This window comes from Necator americanus, chromosome III (genome assembly GCF_031761385.1).
Source record: "Necator americanus strain Aroian chromosome III, whole genome shotgun sequence".
NCBI classification, from domain to species: Eukaryota; Metazoa; Nematoda; class Chromadorea; order Rhabditida; family Ancylostomatidae; genus Necator; species Necator americanus.
Genome location: NC_087373.1, coordinates 20,855,194 through 20,867,634, shown reverse-complemented (window position 1 = coordinate 20,867,634; position 12,441 = coordinate 20,855,194). Strand labels below are relative to the sequence as shown.

General features: G+C 42.0%; 1 protein-coding gene across 4 annotated transcripts in view; it reads right to left on the bottom strand.

Annotated features, from left to right (window-relative positions):
* The window catches only part of RB195_010313 (uncharacterized protein), a gene marked incomplete at both ends in the record, with an annotated part of 42,648 nt that overhangs the window by 26,781 nt on the left and 3,426 nt on the right, over positions 1 to 12,441 (bottom strand). Inside the window, 5 exons of one of the 4 annotated variants that reach the window (XM_064191250.1) lie at positions 4,197 to 4,242; positions 4,772 to 4,908; positions 7,899 to 8,027; positions 8,154 to 8,251; positions 11,020 to 11,098. In XM_064191250.1, coding sequence (XP_064048835.1) covers positions 4,197 to 4,242; positions 4,772 to 4,908; positions 7,899 to 8,027; positions 8,154 to 8,251; positions 11,020 to 11,098 — 489 coding nt within the window. Of the gene's footprint in view, positions 1 to 4,196; positions 4,243 to 4,521; positions 4,649 to 4,771; positions 4,909 to 7,898; positions 8,028 to 8,153; positions 8,252 to 11,019; positions 11,099 to 12,441 lie in introns of those variants that run through there. The other 3 variants (XM_013445254.2, XM_064191252.1, XM_064191251.1) reach the window with 3 other exon arrangements.

Below are 12,441 nucleotides of genomic sequence, written 5' to 3'. Positions count from 1 at the left end.
CTGTGTGAGGCAATGCATAATCTATGTGATAATAAGCAGTGAAGATACATAACTGGTGAGGAGGATGAAAGTTGTTTCATGATCAACCTCCGGCGCTTTCCTATGCGAAGAGAGCCCCATAAAATGCTTGCTAAGAACAACCTCTCACTCCTTCGTTTTTACGCCCTATGGGGACTCACATTTCTTAGCCTGCCCGGGGAGTTCACGAGTCACAGCAAGCAGCGCAGGCGGCCGCGCCGCTCACGCTTTCTCCTGTTCGATGGTTATTGGCGCATTGTTGTTGTGAACGCTCAAAGACCATCAAGCGCAGGGCAGTGCGGACCTGCGAACCTTGCAGGGAGACTTAGGCAGATTTGCAAACCTATGTAATATGTTGAAACAACAAGCGGTTCCAATGGGCATCTTGAACTTAAGTGAAGCTACACCCATGCTGAGTCACAGAAGATTGTTCCCTATGTGACTCAATGAAATAATACGAAAATGTGAGTTTGAGATGTATGAGTGGCAGTAACAGAATATATTTCTTAAAAACATTTAGCTGAGCATACTTGCACTGATAACCTTAAATCTTTTGACATAAAAAGAATCTAAAATATCTTGTTCGAAATGATTTTGCAAGCTTTAAAAAGATTCTTTTACGAGGACTTCATTGCCGCCTGCAAAAGCAGGCGTGCGTGCAGTCGATCGGAAATTCTAGATGTATGGTGCATTTCCGTAGAAGCAGACCACGTTGTTTAAGTTGCAATGCCTTTTCATCCATTCAAAACGAGCGCACCTAACGCACTACTAAGACTCATGAATTATTGAGAGTTTTCAAACTTTATTATGTATAGTTTGGTCAAAAAGGCATGAAGCACGGACAATTGCGTATGCGGCTGTGTTCGAACCGGCGCGGCGGAGTGTAGCGGTTGAGGTCGTGAAAGGATCCTCGCTGCTGCCACCCATCTCTGCAGTTCGCCATGGTCCCACCTCGATTGCAACTGCTGTTTCTACCGCACCGCCTCAAACGCATCCGCTTAAGAACTGTCTGTGCAGAACTACCGAGCTTAGTGCAGACCTGCACTCGGTAGTGGTCAAGATTTCATTTATGATATGTATTAGCTGTGGATATAATACTTCGTTACGAACAATTCGCCGAGAACAAATGCATACCTAAAGTGAAATCGCCAAAGCCAACGTTTGTGAATTACAACTGCCAGTTTAACTGTCATACATACTCTCGGAGGAGGCAAGAAGAATGAAAAATGAAAGACCATGGAGAAGAAAAAGACAGCGAGAAATAATGATTTAAGGAGACACCAGTCTTTAAGCAGCATAAACAGACTTAACATGAATGCTACAATCACCTACGACCAGGATGGATTTCAAGGAGCAGAGGTTTTCCACAACGTCAAATGTTGGACTGATGTTCAAGAAAATGTCAATTTCTTTTCTCCAGTTTAAAATCGAAAATCAGGGACTGCATTAAAACCACGATAAACTTGGTTCAGCTCCTCAGGTAAATGGTTGCACCATTGCATAAGTTCGAGATAAGTCGAACTGTGTTTACAGCTAAGAAGGCGATCTTGTCTGATTTGTCGAGTACGAAATAACTGATATCGCCCGAGTCAATCCAGTGAGTAAGATTCACTACAGCTGTTCGCAATCATCTGAGTTGATTTTCGCCAAAATAACACAACAACACAAACAACAACAAACATGCGCGGAGAGCAAAAGAAGTTTCTCCACAGTAACCACTGACTTATTTTTGCTTCCCTCAAATCACATACTCCGTCTCTCCGACTCCGACTTAGTGTAATTATTGTAATGGAGTCGATTAACATGTTCCATTCGTAACGATAAGTGAAGTACGGACGAGTTGCAGTCCAAAGTTTGTGAGGTGTCTCGTTTCGCCTCACACCATAACTCAAATAGCTGCACACTGCCAAGCTGCACGGAACCAACTAACAGGAGAAATTACTACTGAATACTGAGTCTGAATAACGGAAGAAATGAATACGAGTTTGATTCAAAAGCAAGATTTTGTTAAGTTGAATGAAAGAAGACAAAATAGCATGTATTTTGTTATTCCTATTTTGGAGTCTAATATTTGGATTTCCTTGGTTGATACAAGTCTTGCTTGATTTGAATGAGTAACGGTAATAAACCAATAACGCCCAACTCGCCGAACAACTGATCACTGAAACCCCCGAGACTGGCTGCCTTGAAGAAGTCGAAAAATTCTCGCGGTCTGGCAGTGTTTATGGCGTTTCTTCAACTCGTGGTAGAACAACAGTCGAAAAAGACGTCGATCCATTAGCATTATAAAGGTGGTTCTTGTATGCCTCCTGCTTTCAGAGCCACCTAGCTTTTACCTAAGACCTAGCATTCAGAAGTAATTTTTTTCTCAACTATCATGATATATAATAACGGGCTTATTCTGTCTCCTGTGTGTCGCGAAATTCCAAAAATGGGGTGAGACGGGGACGGGTCCCACGACGACAGATTCGTGCGCCGGTGCAAGAAAGCTATAAAATGGGGTGCGACGGATGTCGTGGGGTTGAATTAGAGCCCCGGCGAAATTAAGCTATACAATGGAATGCGACGAGTTTCACGGGGTCGAAAAGCGGTAAGGGGTGATAAGGGTCCCACGGGGTCGAGCTGGTGCGCCGTGGTGCAGTAGTATCGCGCAATAACCTTGTGTGCATGTCGTAAAAGGTAAATGAGACGTCGCAAACGCTTCATATACATGGCCACTGCGCGTATTCCGTTGCACCTCTACGACTCCTCCGTGCACCTATTTCCCTGCGCGTTTGCCTCAAGTTGGTAGCATGCCTTCTTCAGAAAGTGGAAACCCATTCTTCCAGTAATGCTTTCAAACTGTGCCTATATTATATCGGTATCGAAAAAGTCTTTGGAACTGAAATTTGAATGTTCTGTTAATGTAGAGCTGACACGTTTAGAAAGAATACTATAAAATCGCCTAAAGTCATTTAAAAAAAAGAAGAAAGGGTTGTTAGCTAACCATAATTTTAATTTAACAGAAAATGTCAATACTACTAATTTAAATTAATCAGTGATGGCGCGAAGCGAACAATAGTCTGAAGTCCGGCTTTAGACGGACGTTCAGACTGGTAAAAGAATAAGTAGCCAATCTAATGATTTAGATGTGTTAAGCAACCACCATGTAATTACAGTTGCCGTTGGATGTATCATTTTGGATTGACGTGTTGCGTTCGTGGGAAAGGTGATTACCAGGTACCTATCTGACAAAATACGTTCGGTTGCGATCATAAATGCAATGTCAGTAGTTTAGAGTGCAAAGTTCAAACAATGAGATGTTTTGGTTCTATTGTCAGATATACACTTAGTTCATAATTCAGAGTAAAGTGAACTGAGCGGACAATATGGGCTCGGATATACTTAAGCACGACACATCTCGGCGAAGATCTTTATAGCAGCGCTAGACCGCAACACCCGCCCGCCGATTAAAGGCATCACCCCAGGAATCTGAGGTGGTACGGATTTCAGCTTGAGTATTCTTATAAGGGATAGTAGATTATGGAGAAGGGTGTGATTCCGTCCATTTCTTCCTAATTGTCGTAAAAAACGGCCCGGAAGATGCGACGCGTGCATAAGGCTGGCGCGCTTCAATCGAAATCCTTGTAGAAAATAGTGCGCCGCAACGCTCGAAGCTGTATCTTTCTACGGCAATCAGAAAGAAATGGATGGAACCACCCTTCTCTCAGTAATTTACGATCCCGTATACGAATACTCCACCGGAAGTCCGTACCACTCCCGGTTCGTGAGGTGATGCCTTTAAGTCAAGGAGCGAAAATCTCACTTACAAAAGTCCTTCATTTTTGCATATGTAGTTTTGGCCAGCACCATGCTGCGGCCATCCAAAAAGTCTATGCTGCTTATGCTAGTTTCGTGACCATTCCGCATCACGCTTTGCAAAGCAAAGAACAAACATTGAACAAAATTTGATTTTCCAGGCTCTGAAGAAGGCGACGACGACGAGACGTTAGAAGAAAATTTTGAAAAATTGAGAACAATCTTAGTTTTTTTGTTCAAGAAAAGTTGTGCACGATCCAACTAAACAATCCCAAGATTCAAAGATGTTCGAAATTCAAATAACAAACATATCAAAACAAGTTCCATAGTTCTTTTTTCAAATTCAAAGCCCCATTTTGAAGATTTTCCAAATCACAAACTTGATTTCGAGCATTAAACTTTTCAGTTGCATCGGTACCACACTTCCTAAATATTGTGACGATAGACTTCTAGAAAAAGAAACGATTGCAACCAAATCCCTCAAGCCAAATGGCTTACTATAAAAGCGGGTGTCCACATCCGTCCCTATTCCACACAGAACGTGTGAGTCACCATCAGTTTCAAAGAAATACATACTTCTTAATACAAATAATAAAACTTTTTCATAGTTGAAACTAATGAAACGAAATAAGTAAGATGTCAAATGTGTTGCAAACAAAGAACAAGCTGTGGGGTGTTGGATGCATTACACAACGACATCATGAATCATTCATGCAATAGAAAGCCGCGATTTCTTGGCAAGTGAACAAGTGCAAGCATAACATTAACATCGTCACTGCCATTACCACCAATCTTCTTCGAGGGCTTTGATGCACTTGCTAAGCAATCTTGACTAGGAAGATAATAACAAAATATTATAGTTGTAAAGATGTTTCCTCAAAAGGAACCCGCAGATGAGACATATCCCAAAGACAGGTTTTGAGGTAACAGTGCTTTTCCAACTACCTCCACCTACCCAAGTCTTAGCATCGTCATGGACAATCCTAGTCCCGATGGCGGCTCCTCCTCGGCAGTAATTATAAGTGGTTCTTGTTCGCCAGTCAGTGTCCTTCTTCGAGTTGACTCACCGAAACGACGTCGATCGTGCTCCACCTCACAAATCGTCACAATCATCACAACACCAATGCCACCACAACAACCTTTTACGTGAAGGTTCACTCCATATTAACACCCACACTTTACAATGACAATTAGTATTCCAAAACGCCAATAAATGAGGCCTATCTCACATCACAAAAAAAGAGCAATCAGAATAGAAAAGAAGATTTATATTTCCACAATTAAAAGCCAACAGCTTTCTCAACAAAACAGAACGTTTGCATTCCACTAAGCTATTAGTGGAATGCTCTTGTAGGGAAACGAAAGACTAAAAAACTCAATTACGCCGTGAACTTTGAACATTGTCCTCCAATGATTGAATATTGGTAGGAGATCAATTCCATATAGGTGTCAATGACAGCGGACCGCAGTTCACGGAACATTAGGAAGTGAATAACAACTCAAGATTGATTTTGAGGTCATCGAAAAATTATGGTTTTTCTGGCGAAGAAAAATTTTGAGGTTCCAGACAGACGGTAATCTGAGAAAGCAGGACATAAGTAATAAAGAAAGAGCGCTCCCCAGCCGAGCTCTTCGAGCTAGCGGCGAAGGGGTGAACAGGAAGCATGTGAGTTGCTGAGCAGCATGTGAATTACAGTCATCACGGTCGCCTTTCTCGGACCATCCTCGGCGTTCAATTTGCGGAGCTAGAGCGTGTAGAAGTGTTGAAGGTAATTGTGCGATTTCTTCTGTGCATCAAAATGACACAAAAATAAATAGGAGAAACCTGCGGACCACGAAAGATAAACATCGTGTAAACAATGCTGCGAAAGGAATAGGCTTAAAAGGAACCTCGAATCAGTGAACATAGAGTTTGATGCAATGTTGTATAAAAACAAAAAATACCATCGTAATAAAATACGTAGCAGACTACCTCGCCACTACGTCTCCTGGTAATGCATTTCAATGACGCTGACAGCGTACCATTTCATAACGAAATTTATATATAGAGACAAATGTCGGCAGAAATCATCAGCATATATGGACGGATTCACTGCTGACAGAAACAATTCTGGACGGTGGTCAGAGCCGAAAGCAACGTCCCAAACAGCTCTGGACTTTCGGGTATCCGACTGAGGGATGTTCTTCGTGAGAACGTAGTCGAGCTGAAGTTTGAGAGTCCTCATCCTCCGCTTGGGCTGCTCTTCATGCGTTAGAAGGCTTGAATCCTGTCAGATGAGCTGATGGCGCCGATGATTCCTCTTAAATGTGAAAGCGATGGTGACGCACGTCTGCTCACATAAGTCGACCAGACGTTCACCGTTGTCCGACGTGCGCTCTGCTGGATAATACCATTTTCATAGCACATCGGATTGTCGTTCGAGTTCCATCTTCGCATTTGCGTCGATTCCGACAATGACCACCTGCTGGCTGGGTATTTTAGTCACCAACGCATTGATTTCATCATAGAAGGCGTCCTTACTGCTGTCCTCAGCGGTTTCTGTGGGCACTTACCATCCAGAGTTTACGTCCGCTGCGATCCCGCAGTCGTACGAAGGCGCATCTAGACGACGTTGACTCCCCTGGGTAACACTACTTTTCTGGCACATCGGATTGTTGTTCAAGTCCTAGTTCAATGTGCTGAACAACAGCACCTTGTTACAGCGTATTGAAATCTTGGCGTCATATAAGTGAGCAGGTTGTATAGCTCGCACGAATAGCGTGTATTAAAAATTACACGAAAAGTGAATACCATGAACTATCGAGTTACTAAAAACTAAACAGTATGGGAATTTAATAACATTTAATGGCAAAAATGCTCCGATTGTATGAATATTAATAGGTTTAGACGATCGTCAGTAAATTTGAGAAAGTAACGTCGCTATCTACTATCTTTGAGATCTCCAAGTTTTTCTGCAATACATTCAGTTGTTAAAATTGGAATTTGGCATCTGTGCTCCATCTAAATATTGGATAAACGGGGAAACGTAGGAAGTAAGTCATGGACAAAGTCCTGCTATATCTTGAAGCGAAATGCTTTACATCAAGTATGGCCCGAGTTAGACATTATTCAAGATCAGGCTCGAGCATGAATCACAATTTTAACATGTTTTCCCGTTCTTGAAAAATGGTACTGTGTTTCCTAAAAATCATAGCCACATTCGGATAGAGTCAAAAGAAGCTCCCCTAAGCGAAGTTTCTCCTTCACAAGTAGCCTGGTTCTTTAGAAAAGTAGAAGGAGAAAATCCAGAAAAGATGTGAATTTTTCAATCTATTGAATACTAATTCCAGAACATCAACGAGGTCAAAATTTCATTTTTTTTTTAATTTAATCATTTTGTAAAGCAGACCTTCTCTTACCAAATACGTTCAAATGTACTTTCCAATGTGCTCTTCTCGCTAAGTTGTTAGCCACCTTCTAAAAGTAATCTTCGTGCAATCTGAGCACCGTAGGCAATTAAATGTTAACAAATTCATATGTAAATTTCAGCGAAATGATCTATTAGTATATTAAGAAAGTCCTCGCCTTTGAAAAATTTGGTTCAGTGGGAATCGAATCTATGAAGACTACTATCGCGCTAGTTCTGTTCAACTCTTGTTCAAGACAGTCTGCCACTATGGATCTCCCCTAACCTTTTTCCTCTGTTCTTTCTTCTTTCTCTCCTTTTTCTAATATCCTCCTCTTTTTCTCTCATTGGGAAGATCCCAATTAATTCGACTCCGCTGATGAACAATGCATCGCATTGCAAATCACAAGTGGATCAGGTGACTAACCAATGTTCACTGGATTTACAGTAATTTAACTGCTATATGAAATAACAGATGTGAACATTATACGTGCTTCAATGACATTCAAGATATGAAAGGAACGTTAAAAGACTTCAATAAAGGAGATGTTAGCAGACGTTATAGTTATACATGCAAAAGCTGGAGATAATAAGGGTCAAGGCTAATGAAGTGCAACAAAGCAACCCATCCAAGTCTACTATCCGCTACTTGATTTAAAAAAACAGAGGAACATACTGTTATCGAACGTAAATCACCTCTTCGAAAAACGTTTGCGTCTTTCTCAGAATATGTTTTAATTCCGTCAATTCAGAGAAGTTCTTTTTGAGCGTTTCCTCATTCCTATTAACTTCGCGTAGCTCATTTTCCAGCTTTTCAAATGTTGCCTAAAATATGACTATCGATTAAACGCAGTCTATACGAGAAAAACAAGATTGCTCAAATCAAAGAAAAACGAAATGACAACGCGAAACGAAAAAGAGGATGAAATCCAGAAAGAAAGGGCTAGGTACCTCCAGGTCAATCATTTCACGTGGTTGTGGGGCGTCCGGATTTTCCCCGGTATCCAACATAGGAATTTGGTCCTTTTTGATCTCTCGTTCAAGATATCCTGAATGACCTTTCATCGGTAATCGGAAAAGATAGAATGACATCTATCTAGCCATCTACAGTAAAGAAACTGTAGATAAAGATATCCAACCACGATATTCACTAACTAATTTAGGTAGAAAAGTATGAATCATCTTTTGTTGATTACGTGGATCACTATTACAGTGGTTAAATTAAAAATAAACCAGACATGTTTTATAATAGTGTGTCTACGAAATCCTTAGATAGAACATTTATTTTTTGCCTGACATGTCTGTCGGCTTTTTCGCCTTCTTCAAAAGCCTGAATAAAGATTGTTTGGAACAATCCTACGCTTATTCCGCCAACTGGCATGCTACCATTAATCACGCTTTGATTTGGCAAACAATAAGATGTTCATACAGTATTTTCGCATTGCCGAAGAATCCACACTGCAAATAGCAATCTTTCAGCCAGAAACAAACTGCTTTGTCTTTAATTTATTTCTGACAGTGCCAGAGCCGCTGGTCAACGCAGCATTGTTCAAGCACAATAACAATATGACGTGATCCTGATAAATATCCATAACGCGAGCATCAAAAGCCAGCTTGTTAGAAACAGATTATACGAAAGATACCGCATATACGAGTCTGATTGCTACCTGCTCGTGGTGAACCTGCTTTAACTAAACACAATCAGGCGTTCGAGTGTACGCATTGGGAACGTACGAGCTGTTCTGTATCCTGTACTGTTATATTGCGAAAAATACCCATGTATTGCAAAAGGGGCTGTCGTCCAGCACATGCACACGCCAAAGCCCATAACCTGAAAGTTCGACTGCCTGAAGGGAACATGGAATCTTTGACAACAACCACTGGTTTCGTCAACGTGTGTCTAACCATGTTGGAGTACAGAGCAGGAAGAAACATTGCGATGCGGATTCCTTTACAAAGTGCATCCAAGACACTGCAAAGGAAATCCTCCCGGTTCAAATGCCGGGGAAGAAGTTTGGCTTTGCATCTGCGGAGACAAGATCCACATACAATTCTGTATGTGTCGCCCGCAGCATTGGCGATTTCAACCAGGAAAAGCGTCTTAGAAGGAAGTTGTGTCGTCAACTGCAACAAGACCGCAATAGCGAGTAGAGGTCGAGAGCGAAGGAGTTTGAAAAGCGTGGGAGGACAATAACCCGCGGAAAGCCTATGCTTTACTAAAACAGTGCAGCGGCAAGATGAAAACATGTTCTCCAGTCCTCAACACTGCCAGTGGAAAGCCTTTCAGTGAAACAGCCCTTCCAATTTGGAGGGATCACTTCAAGACCTTGCTGAACCGGCAAACGCCGTCGGCTCCTGAACTCGAGCACATTCATAGGTCGACATATGCAGTTAAAGAGGAACCACCGGCGGAGTCGGAGGCTCTAGTCTGTATCCAAAAGATGAAAAATGGAATATCTGGTGGAGACGACGGGATTAACGCAGAAATGCTGAAATATCTTTCACCATCTGGGATTCGTGAAATGACAAAGATCAACCGTTCTACATGGATAGACGAAAGGATACCTGACTCGTGGAGACATGCTATCACAATTCCCCTCCACAAAAAGTTATCCGTCACGGACCCTAGGAATTGCTTAGGAATCTCCTTGCTGCGCGTTATGTACAAGGTTTTTGAGAGGATTATCCTGGACCGTCTCATTAAACATCGCAAAGAAACAACGCGCGACGAGCAAGCTGGCTTTCGTCCTGGTCGATCGACGACTGACCAGTCGAAATGTGACAGCGGTATTCGAAGCCAATGCAATTAGCGTTCCTGGACTTTGAAGCCGCTTTCGACTCTCCTGATCGAGGCCGTCTTCTCAACGCGTTCCGTGCCGATGGAGTACCAGGAAAGTTCGTTCGCTTGCTTGATGACATAAATCAACGACCAACTGCTGCAGTTCGAACACCAGCCGGATGTACAGCACCGTTTGAGGTGGTAACTAGAGTAAGAGAAGAGGCAGTGGCAGGACCCTTCCGGTTCAATTTCGCCATCGACGACACCATGCGAAGAACAGTAGATCAGTGTCCTGCCGATATTAGTGTGGCACTTGACGGAATAAACCTAGGATTGTTCCAATCAACCTAAACTTAGGCTTCTGAAGACGGCTAAGAGGCCGAAACCTCAGGCTGACAAAGGTTCCATTTAAAAACTTCGTAGGCACACTATTAGAAAACATAAACAGAAGTATGGCGAGGTTTCAAGATACGAAAATATTTTAACTACTAGATAAACCAGACAGTCAACAGGATTAGTATGTTTGAGGTGATGAGGAGCGACAGAATTGGGCACAAGAGGTAATTTACGATGCTGATCCGTATTCTGCAGAATATATCATGCAGCAAAGATCGATTCCACAAATTTCTTCCGCTTTCGCTACAAACCTTTCGCTTAGGGTCCGTGTATTGCGACGATCTAGGGAAATATTTAGGTATTTTTTAGAACACTAGCTTTCAGCATTACGCATTGGTATCCTTGTTTGAGAAACAGTCATAACCAGCACTAACAAACGGGCTAACAAAGCACCTGACACCTCATTGTTACGAAGAAATCAAAATTCAGAATACATTCTGCAACTGTCGAATATTACTGACCCCGGGATATAAACATGTACTTCGAAATATATTCACCGATGTCATCGATAGATAGCCAATAGCAGCTCCTACTCTTTTACACGAAAAAAAAAAATGATATACAGAAGATAGGTGAAGAGTAACATTTTGATGTGAGCAGAGGCATCATAAGAAGAACAAGAAAAAATTCAACAACGCTTACTAAGCTTTCGTTCCATCTCATCGCATCGACGTACCTCGTTTACATATTTCCGCTGGAACGCATTTGTGTCCGGATTCAGCTGTAATGTGTCTTAAAAATAGTTGCACTATAATTCGCTATAAAAATTACTAGCGATATACTACTACTACTGCAACTAACAAACAACTTTTGTTTTGCCTCAAAAAAGTGAGATTATCTATTATAAAAACAGCGATAAACCCTACAAACTTAACCATGTCACAACTACTGCACGCAATCACGATTATTTTATAGTAGGCAGAAAGTAATTGACAGTAACGTTTTTGTTGAATTCAAATAAAGACCACTGATATAACAAAAAAAAAAGCAAAAAAACAACCCTGACATAAACAAGTCCTTCAAGTATAGTCAGGTCGAATGACATCAAGTCCTGGTGCAGCTGCATAAACGGCTGCGCAGTGGGACATGCAGTTATGATCAAGATAGGACCCTCGCCAGCTCCACTTAACTGTACCCTCCGCAATCTGAGTGGAGTCTCAGATGGTTTTGACCATAAGAAAATATTATGCGCGACTACATACGAGCAAACACGAGCCCGGTGCATAGAAAGATGAAGAAAATTTATACATGTTACGCCGAGGAAGGCATATGCCACCCTGATTCGATTGAACTGAAGCACATATACAACGCCGCAGGCGAACAAATACGACATTAGACATGGTGACACTTTTCAATAGCGTGAATATATACATCATAATCACTACAGTATTCAAACAACCATGAACTATATGAGTTCGCCAGCAGCAAGGCTGCTTAAGACGGAAAAAAAACCTGCTTGTCTATTCAGTAAGTATTCTGCGTCGACAGTTCACAAAGTGGATCCTGCGGCTTCAAACATCGAACGGCATGGCGATAGCAACAGGCGATATAATCTCGAGTTGTGTAATGGGTCGGTAATTTTGAAAAAGTCCATACAAATTGCACTGACCACGGAGAATGTTTCAAGCTTTGCACTCACAACACGAAAACATCCTTATACACCGACCTATATGAAAAGACTCAAACCCGCAGGGCGCATCTAACTTGACGTGATTGAGCCACAGGAGACCGTTCTGAAACCAAACAAGTTTTTCATTCTTACGGGGCTGATCGGTGTAGTATAGCTTTTAGGTCCCACTTCCTGCACGATCGATCGGAGGTCCGAATCCGCGCTAGTGCTCACCAAGCCTTGCATCCCACCGTGGTCGATAAATTGGTACCAGACTTGTCTAGGTGGATAAAAACACTGACTTGACACATCGGCTAGCCACTGCAAGTCATTGTATAGGCCAGTTACACGTCCGTAAACCTCAAACGATTCTGAATTGAAGTGAACGTAGGGGCGCATCCCAAGCGGATCGGTTAACGCCACAAACTTTGTCCTTTGTTCTAAACGGGATTGAT